We start from the raw sequence: 20,188 nt of genomic DNA, 5'->3' as shown, positions 1-20,188 counted from the left end.
TAATCGTTTTGCTGCCTACTCAAATGGGATACAAAGTCTTGGAGTCTAAGGAGACAGGCAATATATGCAACTTAGTATTCATTTGTGCATCAGATTTATTCATCCTTAAATCATAGGGAACACGAGATTTTACATACAGAACAGATAAAATAGGAACAAGTTAAATAATTTTAATACAGACAAATCTATCCTGAAACATAAAGTACTTTTAAGAAGAATGAAGCATATCTCATCTGACATAACACTATCAACTTCCCTCAAATGCAAACATACTATTGACTATTTGGAGGAAAAGTTTCACCAAAGATGTTGCACTCACTTCCTAATCTTTAGCCATGGAAATCACCAAAAAAAGAATAACTGAGTCAATAACGACAGTGCTTTGAAGCACTATGAAGCTGAAATACTGTATTTTCCTTTGGTTTGACATATGCATCTCTGAATACTCTCTCAAATACTAACTGAAAACTTTGAAACAAAGATGAGTAGACTGTGGTTTACACACACACAAAATCTCAACAGAACTACCACGTGGTCGAACAGGTCAAGTCTGGTTCAGCTGAATCCACCTTGCAATTTTACTGAGGTTGCAAGTAATAAGTAAGGAGTTAATTGCTACAGATCAAAAGAATTAATCACAAGAAGCTAGAAAATGTCTGGATTAAATTCCTCTTCACAATAAAAATACAAACCTTTTACTATATTAGCTAGATGTGTCTCCCAAAGCCTCCAATGTTGAACCTTCTGCACAAGCACAGTTATTACTACTGCATATGAGGACTCTCGATTCCCTCAACTTCTCCCAGCTCACACTCTAATTCTAATTCTAATTCTACTTAGCCGCAGTGAGAACCACTACAAAGTGCACAGAATAAGATTTACCTGCAGTATCTTGACTTTTTCATGGTAATTTATTGCACTGAGCACCAGTACAGAACTGGTTCTATTTAACCCTTTAAAAATTATAGACTCCTACACTGAGCATTAAGTAAGCATTACTGAGGAACAGTTTAAATCAACATTGAGATTTTTATTATTAGGTCTATTTTCAACACCATAGGAAAAGAGAAAGAAAAAAAAACCCCAAACCAAAAAACCACTACAGCTAGGAATCCCTAGCCTTAAGAGAAGGCTACGGGAAGATCTTGCATCGAATGGGAGGGTAACACAGCAGATGGAGTCAGATTCTCCAGCGCTAGGTAGAGACCAAGGGCACAAGCTGCAATACAGGGAATTTCAACCAAATACAAGGAAAAAGATTCCGCCAAGATGTTGCTCAAACACTGGAACAGGATCAAAACTCAACTCAGAAAAGATCATGATAGCTATCTGATACAGTAGGCCCTGTTCTGGGTTTTGAACTACATGACCTTCCCAGGTACTTTACAGCCTGAATTATTCTACAATTCTGTGAATTCCAAGTTATATATTCACAGTAAGGATTCACAACTTGTTGTTTGTTTATTTGCAGCTTTGGGAAGTGGCACTCTATACAGGCAATGAGTGATTTTCAGAATTCGGAATGCTTTCCTAGTAGGCTGCTGAACACTGCCTTTCTTTTCTATCCCAGACCTCCAATACAAAAGTATCAGTAAACACTTCTGTAATTGCACAGTTCTAGGAAAATACAACAGCTGGTATACTAAATCTGTTTTTCAGGTTTCTCAGTCATTGATCAGAACTGTAACAAAAACAAATTTCTGGCCCTTTCTGAATTGGTTTCAGATCAAGGAAAGCTTTAAAGAATAATCAACTTCACACAAATCTACCATCTACAAAGAAAATTCAAAGCCATGCCTTTGCTTGCACTAAGAAATACAGAAGAGAAACATACATGGCATTGTCCAGATGTGCACATGAGGAATCTGGACATGCAGAGGAAAAGATTTTATTCGCAAGTGATTTCCTCCAGCAAACCAACTATTTAAACTGAACTTGACCTTTCACTATTTGAGTTCATGAGTCACATCTGACCTACTCCTGCTTCTTTTGCCAACATATATGGGAAACATTAACCAAGTGTCAAATGCCCCTTGCTAGGAATTTTTTTTGTCTCAACTAAACTTACTTAAAGATTACAAACTTTTTTTTTTTCTAAACACCATAACATTGTTTAAAATTTCTACCTTCTTGCAGAAAGCGGTGTATTAATTCATTACAAAGGGAATCTACACAGCAGACTGCAAAAAGTCAATACAGTAGTTCCTTCTGAACCCCTGAAAAATAACTGTTCAATCATTTTCTAAAAGAATATCACTGCTGACTGCCAGTAAGACCAGATTCTTAAAAATGGCAAACATGGACCAATCAGAAAAGTTACACCAACACCAACTAAAAAGCAATCAAAATAAACACATAACTCAATAAACCATTATGGTGCAGACTGAAAAAAAAATCTCCACTCTAAAGTTTAATCAAAGATATTACATTTCTCTTTATTTAAGCTTCCAATCTTTTTGTTGTGATTCGTTCATAGAATCTCGTCTGCAGAAAGCTAAATATGTGGGAAAAGCTCTCTGGAAGTCACCTTAATTGTAGCCAGAACTCTTTCTGAATCCAGCCTTTCAGCATTCCGTAACATTTTCTCAGCAGACAGAAACATTAGTTAAGAAATAAAACCTGTAATAATAAAAGTTAACATTCTTTCACATCTACTTAAAAAATAAAAGAAAGACGTTCAAGACACCATTTCATAGGTACAGTCATATCAACCTCTTATAGAAATTACATATAGCACAGACTACAAGCAGATTTGCTAGAGGTAGTAGCCTTACCTTGCACTGCCCTGCCACACAGACTGAACTTCCGTTTTGGTCACAGGGTGTCCCATCTATCACCTTTTCAGCTTGTCTCACATAGAATCGGTAACCTATTGCACGGCAATTCAGCTCGCATTTCTGACTTCCCTTCACTGTGGAAAAAGACAAAAGTCCCCATTATAAAGACAGTAGTTTTAAAAAGGAAAAGCCCTTTAAACTAACATTAAAGTTTGAGAGGAAGAAACAAATAGGCCAACTGAACACAATGAGAATGACTACATCAAACAAATGGTGATTAAGAAATCAACTACAAGGTAGGCATTCCAACAAACCTGACAAAAATTTAAGCAGTAACTCACTTTTTAATGACATTTTCCTAAATGACTAGGAGTATTTTTAGTCTTACAAAAATTTTGCTGAATTTAGTTGTCAAATTTAGTTGTCTTAAAGCATAATTCATATGTTATGACATTTTAACTCAGTGTCAGCAAAATTACACTGTAATCAGAAAGATTTGCAACAAATTAGTCTCACATATAGTCACTGGTCAGTTCACATCAAGTAAGCATACTAACATTTAACACTGAGAAACACATTAAACAAGTGAGATGCAATTTTTTAAAAAAATCCATTATTTTTTCCTCTTCATTTTTAAAAGTTGCACTTTAGTGACTATTCCTTAGTTCAAGAGAAAATTAAGAAAAAAAAAAAAACAACAACTCTGGTTTTTGAAAGTATATAAAGCACATCATCATTCTAAACCTTGTCTCTGTTGACATGCAAGAACAAGAAGGAAATCAGTCCGTTGAACTCTGGGCAAGAGGAACACAGAAGACAAGAAACAGATATTTTCTCCTGTGAAAATCTGTTATTTAAACAGATACAGCCTAACACTCCACAGATCTTATACTAGACTTTGTTAACACATTTGTGTATTCTTTCTATTTCAAATCATCCGTCATGTTGAAGTTGCACACAGTTCATTACCCATATTTGCCAACTGGAATAACACTACCTTCAGTTTCTTCGCAACCAAGAGTAACACTGTTACACAGTGGCAGTGAGGTAAAAATAGAATTCCTTTTTCTTTTGACAATGCGTTCCTTGCTGCCATAATCAAAAACTAGAATTCACCAACTTCACCAAGCTTCAGCATATATGTAACTGAAACCCACTATTAAAGGAGATGCTATACACCTTAGTTAGCTGCTAAAACATTATATTCCCAGGATTTAATACTTAAGTATATTTTTGAATCTTCAGCTAAGACATAACAAATAGCCAAAATAAATACATGCAATTATTTCAAATATATATCTAACATCTGTCCTCTGTAAAAATAACAAACTTTCAGCTCAACTTCAGTTACCCCCTGTGCGGACACAGGGTTACTGCAGATCAATTCTGAAATTTGGATCTTAAATTTCCCCTCATGCAACTATTTCATTGCCACTCGTATACATCATCTATTGCATGTGGCAATCTTTTGATAAAATCACAGAACCACAGAATGGTAGGGGTTGAAAGGGACCTCTGGAGATCATCTTGTCCAACCCCCCTGCTTGAGAAGGTATGCCTGGAGCAGGGGGCACAGGAACGTGTCCAGGTCAGTGTTGAATGTCTCCAGGGAAGGAGACTTCACAACTTCCCTGGGCAGCCTGTTCCAGGACTCTGTCACCCTCACAGTAAAGAAGCTTTTCCTCATGTTGAGCTGGAACTTCCCATGTTCCAGCTTGTGCCCATTGCCCCTTGTCCTGTCACTGGGCACCACTGAAAAGAGTCCAGTCCCATCCTCTGGACACCTGCCCTCTAGATATTTATAAGTATTGATAAGATCCCCCCTCAGCCTCCTCCAGGCTGAACAAACCCAGGTCTTTCAGCCTTTCCTCATAAGGGAGATGCTCCAGTCCCCTGATCATCCTCGTAGCTCTCTGCTGGGCTTTCTTCAGCAGTTCCCTGTCCAGCTTAAACTGAGGGCCCAAAACTGGACATAGTACTCCAAATGCGGTCCCACTAGGGCAGAGTAGAGGGAGAGGATAAGCTCCCTTGCCCTGCTTGCCACACTCCTTTTAATGCATTCCAGGATACCGTTGGCCTTAACAATTTTCAGAATTCTCAAATAAATATAATCCAGCTTCAGTGATTCATTACAACTTGAAATCAGCTTGTCCTTTCCTGTGTCTGAAAATGTCCTATTTTTGTAACCTGCAACACTAGCTATCAAGCAACACCTCTGCAGCGTACATTTTCTTATCTTCCCATTCCCTAAAATTAAGTCAAACTAGACATTTTAGAGTTTCTGAAATGTCTTTTTCTTCTATGTTGATTCCCTTTAGTTCAAAGTACCCTGAAGTCTCACGTTCCTGTACTCTTCCTCCTCCTGGCATCTCTCATTCGGTTTTGATCCTTTACAATATTTACTCTTGAAATTCTGTTTGCCTTGCAGATCCCAAGAAAAGTTTTTCGCTACTCAAAGATGAAGAAATTAACTGCTGAAGCATGGTATTTTTTCATGTCCCTATCTCTCCCTTTATTTATGATTTCATAGGTAAACCTACTGCACTGCTAATACAGTAGCATTAGCAGCCTGAGCTTACTTGGTCTGTGAAATATGACTCCTATTCGATAACTTTTTGTCTTTCACTCTTTCTTACTAGGAACAGTTCCTGCTCATACAAAAAGAAATACTAAAACAGCCACTGGCTTTGACCAGTACAAAAAAAAAAAACCCACCATATTTAAAAAAAACCCAACATGTATATGAAAATCAAACCTTAACAATAAACATACACCAGAATAAAAGCTTGTATGAGCATCTCACCACCCAATAACTCTTTGGCCTTCAACATTCAGATTCTTTTGATGAGCAACTGTAAAGCACTGCCTTGGTTAGTCATACACCAATTACTACTACCTAAAGACAATGCTCCCAGATGTCAAATATCTGAAAAAAACTTTTGTCTAGGAAGAGCAAAGTCTGCTAACTGAATTGCCCCTATTGAATGAGAGGCATTTCCCATTGGGATCTTAGGTAAGCATCGTGTATTTACTATGCATAAATTACAGCAGAACAAACACATTTTAGAATTCCCTTGTAAAACAAGATACCATACTAGTAAAAAGTACTCCATTGCCTATTAACCTCACACGTATCTTGACACCTTCCCTTACCAAGTATTTTGCCACAAGTCTTGACTTTTTGTAGTTTAAGCTGTAGGTCAAGCTACACTATTGGTTTGGCAACTGGACATAAAATGTCAATTAAACAATAAGCTGTGAAGTGATTGATTCAACACAGGCAACATATTTTAGTACTATGTCATCTGATCCCAGACTTTACAAAAGGATCTATCTGACCTCAGGGAATACAGCAAGGCTTCTAGGTGAAGGCCTTCCAAACTAGCTGGCAGCAAGACACATTTCCACTAAAAAATGGGTACTTTTTAAGTGTGACGCAGTTACTAAGACAGTTCACTATACAGGTACTGTTTTACACATCCTCCTAATGTATTGGCTTTTCATTCTCATATCCACCTTAGCACAACCAAGTCTTTGTGGAAATTGTCACCTTACCCTACCTTATTAAATCGTGAACTTGGGTTAAATTTAATGCTACTGCACAGGTTCTGCCAGACATATTCTTTATTGACTTAACCAAAGGAGATGCCTTTAGTAAATAATTCTGGCAACATGTAATGTTTGATTTTCATTTTATAGACTGAAAAATTATCTAAATAAAAAACCCCAGCATATTTCTTAAAACATCCTCGCCAAACTAGTCTTAAGTGCCTCAGGGATATCCTGGGCTTGTCTGAACTGCAAGACTTAATTTTTCACAAGTCCTTGGTCGAAACTTACTTTCTACCTTTCCCTACTAGGAACAAGACCCAGGCAGGCAAGAATGGGACCACAGCACAGGTTCCCCTTCACTAGTAAGGGTACCAAGACCTCATGTTTAAATACAAACTGCACCTGTTCTGCATCACAGAGCAAATATTGCAGTGAAAACTTTCTACCATAATTAATCCTTTACATGTTCTACCAAGACACAAAGCCCTGCAGATGAGCACTAATTTAGAAATCATTACCCTTCCAGACAGGCAAAACCTGAAGTCTGTCACTACCAGCGTAACACCATTTAGTACAAAACACAACCTGCTTTCGATTTGTCCTGTTCATTGATGCACTAAAATTCACACACAGCACATATTTCGCATTGCATATGTACTGACAAATAAGTGTAAACCTGGAAAAAGAGGAAACTTTATTTTTCTGAAGTGCGATTTATGAAGCTCACACAGTAAGCCATAGTCAAAATTAATGCAGGAGTAAAGGAGTAGGAGCAACCTACACATTGAATTATAGTTGCTTTTATTCTCTTACAAGTGATTTAACAGATCCAATTGAAATCACAGTTCCATATCAACACATTTCATTTCCCCTAAACAGGCTGTTTAAACACAGATTTCAGTACACTACGGGTTTGGGAAGAAAAATTCAACTACGCAACCCACCCCCACGTTTTTTAAAGAAAGAGGAGGGATTTAGATGTTACCACACTTCAACCAATGGCTGGAGTTCAAACTAGGTCTTCAGCAGCATTTCCGGCTAAGAAGTTCCCTGCTGGGAAGCTCACACAAGCATGGGCTCACAGGCTGACGCTCTGACAATCCTATACGTCTTTTAATCCCACTATTAGGAAAACACAGGCTCGTATGAGCCCAGGACACGCTCCCAGGGCAGCAGGGCGTTGTCGCACTGATGAAGAGGCGCCACAATGTGACAGGCTGCGCTCTGTAGCCAGGCTGCTGTGGCACCAGCGCACCTCAGGGGGAGAGGATCGTCTGAAAGCCTCCCTCGAGCACAAGCCAAAATACAGCAACTCCTGATGAAGAAAACTCCTGGATGAGACACTAAAACAAACAGGACAACAAATGAGTACTCCCCGCAAGCGAACTCCTTCGTTTCTCCCTCGGGCTCCCCAGCCCTCCCTACAGTGCTCCTGCTCCCGCCTTCTCGCAGCTTCGGCCGCACTCCTGGGCGGGGCCCACGCCGACCCCCGCTCACCCCCGCTCCTGCCTTCTCGAAGGTTGGTTCTGCCGCGGCCGGCACGGGACCCTGAGGGGGGCGGGAGGCGCCACCGGGCCGGACATGAGAGCCACACAGGGCTGGAACTAACTGCTGCTCTGTGCCCTCACTTACTGCCTGGCACAAGAGGTGAATTAGCCCCTCCGCACAGGAACCCCACATTATTTTACTCTTGTGCCACATTGATCTTGGCCCTCACTGATTTCATTAAATGAAAGCCTGAGAAATTGGTGTCCTCAAAAAACACCTACCCAAATCTAAAACCAGTGCTCATTGAAAAAGGCAGAAAGTCACCATTTTGGAAACATTCCTACTTGTGAAAGCTTTTGAATAGATCTGTTTGTGTTTCATTGACAAAGAGTATTTCCAAACATTAAACTTCGAGGAAAGGGAGTTCTTCAGCCAAATTAAGCGCATTGCTCCTTATGCCGTGCCCAGAGGCACACAGCCCTCAAAGAGCATGGTTTGCAGTAAAGATCCCCCCAAATTAAACTCACCTCCCCTCAGTGCTGGCCAAGGCTGACACAACCCTTAAGAACAGGAGGGAGAGGACAAGGCAAGCTGGGGCCACTGTGTACATCTGCATGTGTTACATCCTCCGCAGGGCTAAAACCGCCTAGCCATGCAGAGCCTGCATCTCCCACCCTCCACTCAGGCCTTCGTCCTTCCTTCTGATCTTCTGTCTCCCCTCTGCAGAAGGCCTAAAGGGAATTCCCTCCCTAAAGTGTGCAGCTCCACACCAGAGCACATGCAGGGGCTGCTTCTGGACTTCGTGTCAGCTACTCCCTTCCTTCAGCTTCCTCTTCCAATGCGTTCCTCCATCTCCACCAAGCTCTAGGCCAAGGAAATGTGGCAGGGAGGAAAACAGGCACAGTGGATAAGCAGGCCAAGCCAGTGGTAGAGCTACTCGGCAGTGAGCTTCAGATATAGAGAGAGCTCAATAGGCAGCTTGCCAATGCAAGGAATTTCAATCTAATGATATTCTTAGGAAAAAATGTTACAAGAAAGAGCATTCCAACTGCAATACATTTGCTAAAAAATGTATTCAGCTGTTCAAAGGGAAATTAAAAATTGCCACAGAACCAAAAAGAAACCGACCCGAAAATAATGCGCAAATCAAATAAAAATGCAGCTGATCAGTAAACTAATGACATTGCGCATAACTGTACACTCTTAAAAAATGTAATAAATTCCTCCTTTCTGTTTCAGCTCCTGAGATGATGAGCTACTTGGAGCACGTACTGTGTCTAACTGCATGCACATTAAATCTCCCACCACAGCCAATGCCAGCTGTAGGTGCAACGAAAATAAATGATACAGCAAAGAAACTTCACATTCCCCGTGCCATGAGGTAGGGACTGGAATGTTCAAACTCTCCTTGATGGTTCCTCAGTCCAAATCTTAATTTAATGTGAGACTCAGACTCCCCGTTGTTATCTATGTAGCAGTTCTAGTTCTACACAGAACATTACAGAATGCTTTTACCATTTGTCAGTCTTTGTAAGTTTGTCTAAACATCTAAAAATAGTTAATAACAAGCTCTGCAATTTGAGAAGCATGCCTTGAGGGTGCCCATAGAGAAGTGGCATGCATGGTTTTGGCAAGCAAATATCACATGCTAATACTACATTATGGGATTAAGCAAATTTAAATTAGGCTTCATTCTGTGTGCACACTGCCTTGTAAAGTCAACTTCAGTGCTTCTCCAGAATGAGCCAAGATACACTCATCCACGATGTGTCAGACTCGATTGTTCCAGGAACAAGTTGTCTCCACATAGCTCAGTTATTTTCAGGGCCTAGCTTGCCATTGGCTGTAATTCAGTATTTACTCACAATAAAAGCTATGAATCTGCTTTACAGGAACTGTAATGGGGCATAGCAGACACTAGGAAAACTCGTAAGAGTTGTGAAGTAGAAGTAACATCTACTTCAGTTGAAGCTTATCAACGCTGTGGGATTTCAGCAATAGAGTTGCAGTTACTGATGTTCTTGATTAGCCCACAGAAGCCCACAGGGCAGAGAAGGAAGAACAGTAGGGTAAGGAGTCTGGCAAGTCTCCAGCTTCTGTATCCACTATACTTGTTAGTAAAGCTACAGTAACTCTACAGGCTGATGTCATCTAAATAAAGTAGTTTTCTCTTCCATTCCGGAGATGTAATTTAATAAGTAATTTAATAAGGCAGAACTTAGAGTTTTGTGAAAACAAAGTTTCTATTCAAAGGTTTTATTTGCATATAGAAAGTGCTTCAAGACACATGTACATACAGAGGAAAACAAAGGTCGAATACACTACTAGCAGAAGTCTAGTCCTTTTGCATACTGCTGTGGCTGTAAGCTGACAGCTATGTTGCAGACTTAAGAAAAACACAGGCCTAAATGTGACAATTCCATATGAAAAAGCATCCAGCAGTGATCACCTACGGAGCTCAGCGTGGATGGCAAGTGTGGTGTAGTACTAAACATAGGCAACTATGTTTATGCAGTTTCTTATACAAAGAAGGAAAATGTGTAGGAAACAAAAACCAGCACGTTCCCTACAAAGCTTTCAAGAAAGCAGAAACAATTTAAGGTTTCACCGTTTAGGATAATAGACTTTGTTGGCTTAGTTACCAGTACTGGAACATCAGTTCGAGTTTTGCAATTTAGCAATGGAAGCTATCAGGTCCCTAACAGAAAACTGATCCTGAATCAGGCTGGTTTTCCACTGATGGACAGTTACAAGTTTTTGAAGTGGCTGGAAGGAATAATGCTTTTTACAGCAGTTACCTGTTGCCAGATTTCTAAATAAAAACATGCAAATATTTTCCAGGAAATAATTATGATGCAATTACATTTGGTCTTTCCAACAGAAATAAGAATGTGCTGTGATCTGTTTTATTTGAGTCTCCTTTGATACTTTGTCCTTATTAGGACAATAACCAGAAAGAGTTTTATTTATTTTTTTTACTTTGTCCCTTTCAGTTTTGTTAACTTCTTATAAACTTTTATTACTCTGGCTTGGATTTTTTTTTTTTTTTCAAAAATAATTTTCCATTCTTCCTTCCAGTGATGGAAGAATATTTCCTTTTTTCCATTTCATTTTCTCATGTTCATATGTTCACCTGGTCTCAACAACTTAATATGTATTTAAAATATTTTCTGCACCAGGGTTCACATATTAAGAAAAAAAACCCCAAGCTTTTATGATGAAACTGCAAGTACATTTTAACAAATATGAAGCCAAAAAGTAAGTCATCAGTCAAACTCCTCATCTTTACCTGAATATACCACAGCTTGTTCTACTCCCAGATCCAGTAAGTCCTATGTTAAACAGCCCTGGTGAACTACTGCTGAGTAGATTCAGTGAAGATTTTTCTTAAGTAAACAGTAATACTTCTGAAAGGCCCAATGTTCCATAATCTTGTCCTCATATTTAGTGTTTATGGCAATAAGAAACTTCCAAACACTGTAATTTACTCCAATTTTCCTGGTTTCTCCGTTCCTCCCAGATCCCTTTGTCATTAAAAAACTATTAATGATACCTTATAGATTTATTGTCATCCAGTAAAAATAGCTGGAAAGTTATAATTCCTCAATGAAATGAAAAGAAATAAGCTAGAAACAAGTAATTAATAAAAACACACACATTCAAGTCTCTCTTGACCAGTTGGACATCTGGAAATCGGCAAAAGGTGTACATTTGTTGTGATTTTATGAAAGTTCTTTTTATTCTGACTGACTAAAAATCTGTCTTAACACAGTATGAACGGTCTACCTGGGTCCCACTGTAAAAGGAGAGGAAGGTGGGTATTTGGGAAGTTGTGATGTTTAATAAAAGCTTCTGAACTGTCAACAGTGAGCTAAGACATGTCTGCCATTCTGAATTCTACAAGAGTGAGACTTCCAAAGGGCCGCCTTAACAACCTTCAAAGATTTTTTTCTTCTTTTACATATGTAGAATAACTCATACAACGAGGGATTTTGCACAGTAACAGTAGCATAACTGCTGTATGACATAAATATCAGGCATTTACACTGTGAATGGCAGAGGATCATTGTCAGAATATGTACTTTTCTGCTCTGGTTATAGCTTTTACAGGCATTGGGGAAATCCTACAAATATAATTATTGAGCCATAATCAAATAAAGCATCTATAAAGAATTGTGCCTGCTTCAAATCACTGCCTATTGCAAGCTGGCCGGTCTTTCCCAGTTGAGAGTATTTCTGTATCTGCCGATCACAGTGGAAGTCTAGTCAAAGGCTTTGGGAAACCACAACGCAACTCTCAATTCCTAGTCTTTGCTGTTTCTTTGTTGACTATCATTTTCTTCAATTGGTGCTCAAAATGTAGTTTTTCATTTAAGATTAAATCAATACATACACATTTGTCTACAAAACCTTTAAGATGTGCTTGTTAAATTTAAACTGTAGATGTCAAAGTGATGTTGGGCCTCAGTTCAGCAAAGCACTTAATCAGGTGGTTTACATGAGTACCTGAATAGTAAGTACTGTTGGCATCAGTAGAAGTGCCACAAGTTATGTTTAACAGTGGTTCACGGCCAATATCCCTTTAAACTACATGATCAGGTAATGTAGTTTCTTCAACAGACCTTAGTTTTTACTGTATTGCATTTGGAACTCTTTTCTGAATTTAAAGGAGGGGGAGGGAGGGAACCCTCCTAAAAATGCCTGCTTTCACATCAGCCTTTCTGTTAGGCAGTCAGAATCCAGAGACTACCATTTTTCAGCCACTGAATACACTGACCACTGGATGTCTCCACTGCCCTATGCAAACAGATTAAAGTTCTCTGTCAGTGAAAAAAAAAAATTTTAAAAGGCATTTATCTGTATTTACAAGCCACCACTTACACTTTGCATACAGTGCACAGCAGCCACAGAGACTTGCACTCTTTGGCCCTCCGAACAGCCAGGAGACAGCAGTTTCATGTGGACTGCACTTCTGGTGAAGATTTGAATAACAGCTCCCAGTATGTAAAATAACAGTTATTAAAATGTTGCTAGGTAAGCAGAAGATTTAGAAGAAAACCAAACAGCAGTTGCTTAAGCTTAAAACATTTTGCTTCCCTTTATATCCAGCAACAGCTAAAACTGTCTCAGTAAAACCCTCATAAGATGATGGGTGAAGAACTGTCCAAAATGTCAAGCATGGGTGCTTCTAAAGGGTAGGGAAGTTTCCTCCTCACCACTTTACTGTTTTGCTGGCATAACTGGCTAATTCACATAAATCTGATTAAGTCAACCATTTAGAAATTCTATGGTTTGACATCCCCTAGAAACTGTTTGTAGAAGATAGACTATCAGCATTTCTTGGAATATGCCTTCTCTTGCAGGGATATTATAAAGAATTTATTAAAAATAAAATTAAAATATTTAGGGAATTTACTATGAAAGCCCAAACTACAGAGAAAAATAAAATTACAACTAACCTGAACAATCTCACTTTCCAGCCAGATTTAAAAAAAGAAAAATAATTCTGGACTAATCAGAGAAGAAAACCTGCTACACACAGTGCAATTTCTCATCTGGAAAATACCATAAAGTGTTCTGTCCCGTGAAGCGCTGACCACTTCCCGAGGGAGACTGAGAGCTATCAGTATCAACTGCTATTGGTCTAGGATGTTCTGAAAGGAGCTCAATACTGCTTTCTGTCTGCCCTTAAAATCTGAAAGAATTTAGTATTTCTGTTTGACTCTATTATAATCTTACTGGTCTCTGAAATCTCAGCTTGCACCCAGATCCGTATTTTGAAATATGATTCTATCTCCATCAGCACACTAGAAGCCCAGAAAAATTTGCAAAGTAGAGTAACATAAAATTGTATAAAATCAATACTTTGGGAACATTAGTAAATATACTTCCAGATCCTGCCTTCAGACTTTACACCAAGTGGTTGGCCGTTTCTATTCAAATCAATTCTACTGAAAAAGGACTTCCTTCATGTCACACTTCAGAATAATAAATGCCAGAGGTAGATGGGAAGAAAGGAGACTCAAGTTTGGGCTTGTGAAGCCCCCAGCAACATTCCAGACAAAAGCTTTCAGTCATCTCTTAAGAGAGTATATTTAGGCTCACAAAGTTAAATGTCTTGGAGATCTCTCTCCTGTTAAAACATGAATTCTGTATTTGAACACTAAAAATTCCCAAAATAATGCTTTTCATGAAAAGACCATGAGTATAATATCCAGGTCTCTGGTATTTAATAAAACTCCTAATAAGAATCCACAGAAAATCTTGCCTTGTATTTGTGTATCGATGGAGTTTACATGTAAACTAATGGCACACTTTTGCATATGTCAGAAGTCACTCCTCACTGAAGTGCATCCTAATCTTTCTTTGATATGAAGGTAAAAAACCACCAAATAGCCAAATCTGACGTCACCGGAAGAAGGGGACACTGAATGCTGCTGGGTTTTGCTGTCAAGCTCCTGTACAAAGTCAGTCAGCTCTCACTGACTCATTTTGTTGCGTGATTGGCAACGATTTTTTCTTTTCTTTCTTAAATAGAACTTGCTCTGAAAAGTAATGATTGTTTAAAGTCAAAGTGCTTTCTGAAGTTATGCTTCTCTGAGTTATTTAGCTTGGGAGCTAAAGGTTGCCAGGGAAGTGCTTACTCCTGACACAGGGACACAAGAGTCTTGTCATGGAAAGGTTTGGCATTCGCATCTTCACAGCTAAGGAGAGAAGCTGTAACCTGTGCTACACAGGAAAGCTTTGTAACTGAAAGAAAGCATCTACATTTATACTTTTTATACACAGCATCCTTAGCACATGCATGTATCAATGGGCAAAGCAAGAAAGGAGATAAAATGCCTTTTTTAAAGGATTTGTGACTGAGGATTCTTTGCTCTGGAACAACACCAAGAAATTACCACCTGAGGAGCCACTGCAGAAAGAATAAAACCAGAAACAATCAGCAGCTAAAAGTCAGCCCTATACTGCCTGTCACTGTCCCTTAGGAAATACATACCAGTATGTTCTCACTGAGCCTTATATACTTAAGGCTTGACTTAAGTAAAAGAAAATTATTATGAGGTGATGAGTGTTTCTGAAATACTCAAGATACTTGTATTACTTAAATATTCATATAGGTATTTTTAGGTTTAAAATGTTTTAAGTGTATTTCTCTGGCCTCCTGCCATAGTCCTTTAATAGGCAAATAAATTCTTAAGGATTAGTTAAAACATTCTGTGCTTTTATTTACATACTCAAAGATATTTATTTCTTACATTCTCATAAACATTAGTTAAAAAAATGAATGTTAGTTAGGACAATGTCTTCACTAGGATACCGCTGACCTGGAGCTCAGTCAGTTAACTTGAAAGCTGCTTTCCCTCTGGTAGCAGATAAAGTCCTAAATATTCAGTGCTTGGAGATTTAGTTTCACATTACATTTATTTTTAAGACTATTGCTATATAAAAGACTATAATGATTGTTGCCGACACTCAAGGTTTCTTACTAACTATGATGCTGCTTTTTCTTTTTTTTTTTTTTTTTTGGGTAATTTAGGTTTTCAAGGTTTTCACGCTTTGATTGTTGAATGTTAAGACCCCTGCAGAAAACTGAAAGGTAACAACTCAGTGAGCTTGGATCTGGGAAAATATAACTGGAAGGCACTGGGAAGCCAGCTAATGCTCCCTGATGCCAGATGCTGGTCTCCACTAGCTCTGACCCTAGTACTACTAGCCTCTATGCTCTTAGCAATTGGACTTCAAATTAACAAAGATTAAGTTCTCTCCTCACCTCCCATATCTCTCTCAGCTAAGGGGAAAAGTAGGGTATCTGTTTTCACATTGAGAGTTTTGCCCCACAGAACTAGGATCTGTCTCTCCTGCACTCATTTGTGGAATTACCCTAAAACCCATGCCTCCCAGCACAGCACTAGGGTGCTCAGAGCAGGGCTGTAAGGCATCTTCCTGAGGAGGGCTGCAGTCACCACTGCAGGGAAGTGGCATGCCAGAGTGCTTTCCAATTTGATGTGCCCTTCTGGCCACAAACTTTGCTAGATTATCATTACATGCAATAAATAGAAACAGATACTCTAAACAAAGTATGTGGCAACTCATCCCCCATATTGTCCATTAGAGTTTGCTTTTTTGAGACAGTTGGAAAGAGCTGAAAATGTAGGTTTCACCATCAGACCTTCAAGTGGTCATGCATCAGGCCATGTCACCTGCAGATAAACCCGGGGTGCCTAGAGCAGTCAGGCTCAATGCACTCACCCGAGGGCACTTTCAGAAATTACTGAAGCAATCTCAGAGTGGTTGTTATCTTTGAGAATTCTGGAGGGTGTGTCAGATGACAGAAAACTAGAAAGGGACAAACAGTTTCTGAGCTGCGAAGTGCAGAACAAGGAGGAGCTGAGAAATGCTTAACAAGTCAAGTCAGTTTCATTTCCTGGAAAAATTCTAGAAGAATTCAAACCCACTGTTCATAAACACCCATAACATAATCAGGGCAGCAGTAGCAACCAGTATGGATTTGTCAAGATAAAAATCTTGTGAAACCCATTTAATTTCCTTCTAACACAGGCTCTGCGTGCAGGAGAAGTGGTGGCTGTGATTTAGCTTGGCTTTTCTAAAGCCACTTCTAAAGCCACACTTCTTCAAGCTAGGAAAATCCATGTAGAAGATACTGCTGTAAGGGATGTGCAAAATTGGTTCAAAAACTATCCTCAGTAGTTCACTGGCTGGGTTTTGGTATGTATTGAGAGAGAACCTGCAAGATCTTTCCAGAGTACGGTTCCAGCATATGTCTTCATGCCCAAAGTAGATGATGGCATAGAGAGATGATATTGACAGATAACACCAAGCTGGGAAAGGCAGCGAGAATATTGGAGGGAAGGATTAGAGTTCAAAAAGATGTTGACAGCCTGGGAAAGGCTTTGAAAAGGGATTGGTGCAATATCCTACATTTATGACAGAATAACCACCTGCACAAGCACAGACTAACTAATGGTTAAGCAGTAATTACACAAGGAATCCAGAACAAGCAAGTGTTGTACGAGTAGGTATAAAGCAGAAGGTAGTCTGCAAATCACATCAGTAGTTCTAACATCCAGCTGGAGCACTACATCCACTTCTAGACAGGTCCATCTGAAGATCGTCCAGAGGACACCATGAGTTACCAGCCCTCTAGAAAACACAACCAAAGAGGGAAGATTCAAATCATGGTGCTGTTTTGAAAAAACCAGAATGGATTACAGTCTCTGAGTAGAAATAAAGTACAGAAGGGAATGAAAGTGTTCCTCTGTGCACTGTGAACTGGACAGGAGGTAATTGGCCAAAGTTGTGGAATGGCAGATTTATATTATACCTCACACAAAAATTTCCACTGGAAGGAATAATTATGCACCATTTACTTAAGGAGGCTGCAGAACCTCTACCACTGGAGACTGGCACTGGGGCAAACTGAATTAAGTCCCTGTGCTCTTTTAAAGGGTTCAATTTCCTAACCTAGGACCTCCAGAGCCCACAAGCCTTCCTATGTTTGTTGATTGACTTCTTCCTTCTTCCAGAGTGCCTAGTTATTCTAGATACAGCAGTAGCTTTCATTCATAATATTTTTGCTGTCATACAGTGAACTTCGATGCTGCTGTTTACCATCAAGGAAATTGTTAGTATTAATACAAAGAGTTCTCAGCAATTTCTGCATTTATAAACCTCACATTGTGGCTTCTCCCCAAAGAAATATAAATATCCAAGTGCAGTCCTAGATACGCATACGTTCAGAGTTCAGAATGAGAAAGAAGGAAGACTTTCTTGCACCTGGCTGGACTCTGTCCCAGATAATTGCACGAAGGAGTTTTAGCCCTTAATTGTAAAAATATTTCTGATAGGTCAGATTTGTCTCTGGAAGGCAGTAAATTGTGAAATTTCACAGTCTTGCAAATCCTAGTTCTAGCTCTGGACTGCAGAATGCATAATTAAAATACATAGTTTCCTGTCACCAAAACTATATATGAAAAGCATCTTCAGCTTGATTGGTATACAGCTGTGAGTCTAAAGGAGTAGGAGCAATGTAGGTACTAACATTTAAAAATCTTTCTGGAAATATTCTCATCATCATGCCAAAAACAACCCATACAATAACTGCTGCATCAAATGCCTAGATAGCATCAAACACATATATTTTGGTTTCAAGCTGTTTATTCTGAGTTTGCTGTTCATAATTTCTTTGTTTTTAAGAAAATTACTCTTAAATAATTAAATATGCTGCAGCTACTTCAAAGCATCTTACATACTCTGAAACATTTTCATTTCTTTCAGCCTTAGACTCACTCCGTGATCCATCTCAGTATAAATGTTTTAATAGGATGCTGGAGGTCAAACCATGAATCTCTGATAATGAAAATATCAGGATGATCACCTGGTAGTTAAGTACATCCTTCAAAAGTAGAAAATCCTTCTCTTGAATAATAATATAATCATTACCATCGTAAAGGGAGCAATACAGAGTATGTTGGTTTAAAACTTCACTTTTTAATTTCCATACTACAGTAGCCAATAGTTACCTATGTGTGAAAGTATCAGAACCATTTTGAAGATCTGAAATGTAATTTCAAGGTGTTAAATCCACAATTTACAATCACCTTACAATGGATGTGTGAGGCAACTGAGCCTATTGCTTTGTGTCCATGAGGCAAAGCTACTAGAAACAAAACAACACAGAATTTCAGTGGAGAGGTGGGACATTGCAAAAGCATTTCCAAACCCTCAAGAAATCTAAGTTCGTAAACCATGTCCAGCCTAGTTACATTCATTCTTCCCAAAGCAATGAGGGGAGAGAGGGAATGAATATTTAAACATGCAAGTCTTTTTTACATGTCTGTACCAATTAATGCTTGTTAACATAGCATAGAAAGATGGACACACATTAATACAGCTCCCTTTATATTTGCTAAAGCTGTTCTCCCCAGCCCTACCTCAAGTTGGAGTCAATGCAACATAGTAATGCAGCAATCATTTCGAGTTTGGCAGTAAGACTGCGGCAAAATATGTAAGCTATTCACAAATATTATCCAAAAACAGATGGCAAGCACAGTTTGTGATTTAGAGTTCACCTGGTACAGGCCTTATGGAGGAAGAAATTGTTTGTGCTGAAATAGCAGAGGTAGCTTTACTAACTGTAAAGTATCTGAGGGGAAAAAAAGGGGAAGCTTCAGCAAAACACTGTTGTGAAAAATAATGCTTCACAATCACAGACTTTAGATATAAATTACCTCTCTTTTAGCCAAAAAGCAGTTGTACAAAAGATGATTTTAACCATTATCCATTTTCCATTGAAACCATTCTGTACTGGCTCAAACACTTTAAAACTCTATATACATACAGGCTTTCAGCAACTCACCCTCCCCCCTTCTGAATTTGATGGTGAAAATAAGCTGGTTAAGTCCTTTAAGCAGTCTACTCAATGTGATGCCCTATCCATAGTGAGTAATAAAGGATTTGGGGAAAAAATCCACTGCTTCACCTAACGAGAAACACAAAAGGGTTTTGCACTGTTATTCAATACTCAGGCTAATGAGAGCAATTAAGTATCCCTCTTCACTCAATACTCTCTTTTATTTGGCATTCTTCTAAATTCTAAGATACTCTGCAGTGAAACAGGAGCATAGACATGAAGTGGCACTACCCTATGATTGAAAGGGAACAGTAAAATTCTATCTAGTGCAATGACTCTGTCTTTAAAAGAAAACAGAGGGAAGTCAGCTCTCAAGCTGTATTAGCCGCTATTCTTCTGGAATTAATAATTGCTGGACAAGAGACACTGCCAAGCAAATGACCTATTCAGACAGATTCTGAGAAGGAGATTAGCGATGAAATAAATATTTTGAATTTTGCGGCTCTCTAGAAGACCAGTGAGCTTCTGTTACAATATACCCAAGGATACTGACCCTACTAAGTATTTGAGCTAGATAAACCTTACATATGCTAACACTTCAGCTATTCCAAAACTTATTGCCTGTATACTGACCAGCTTAATCACAACAAAAATGTAGAACAAAATAATAAATTAATAGCATACTCTTGAGAACTCCAGTGAAGACAAAACATATGGAGGTATTTTCCTTGACTATGGACTATATTAAATAGGAAGGCGTATTAGTTACAACTGGGAATTATTGTAGACAGATATCTGCCACAGACATACTGCATGATATTTACATTAGAACATTTACAGTGCGCATGAGGGCCTGATCCAGAAATTTGTACTGCCCTGGGATGTACAGATGCATCAGGAAAACTGTTCCGGTTCCATCATTATGAAAGACAGCCCTTACCCTGATTCAAACACCCTCCAAGCTTTAAGTTATGGCACTAAGTAGATAATGTAGAGT

At 38.9% G+C, this 20,188-nt stretch overlaps 1 protein-coding gene across 2 annotated transcripts in view; it reads right to left on the bottom strand.

Annotated features, from left to right (window-relative positions):
• The window catches only part of THSD4 (thrombospondin type 1 domain containing 4), a 349,965-nt gene that overhangs the window by 207,950 nt on the left and 121,827 nt on the right, over window positions 1-20,188 (bottom strand). For both annotated transcript variants that reach the window (XM_075100208.1, XM_075100207.1), the window contains exon 7: window positions 2,775-2,911. In XM_075100208.1, the coding sequence (XP_074956309.1) occupies window positions 2,775-2,911 (137 nt within the window). The remainder of the gene's footprint in view (window positions 1-2,774; window positions 2,912-20,188) is intronic.

This window comes from Phalacrocorax aristotelis, chromosome 7 (genome assembly GCF_949628215.1).
Source record: "Phalacrocorax aristotelis chromosome 7, bGulAri2.1, whole genome shotgun sequence".
NCBI classification, from domain to species: Eukaryota; Metazoa; Chordata; class Aves; order Suliformes; family Phalacrocoracidae; genus Phalacrocorax; species Phalacrocorax aristotelis.
The sequence above is the reverse complement of the archived record's forward strand: the minus strand, read 5'-3'. Positions and strand labels throughout refer to the sequence as shown.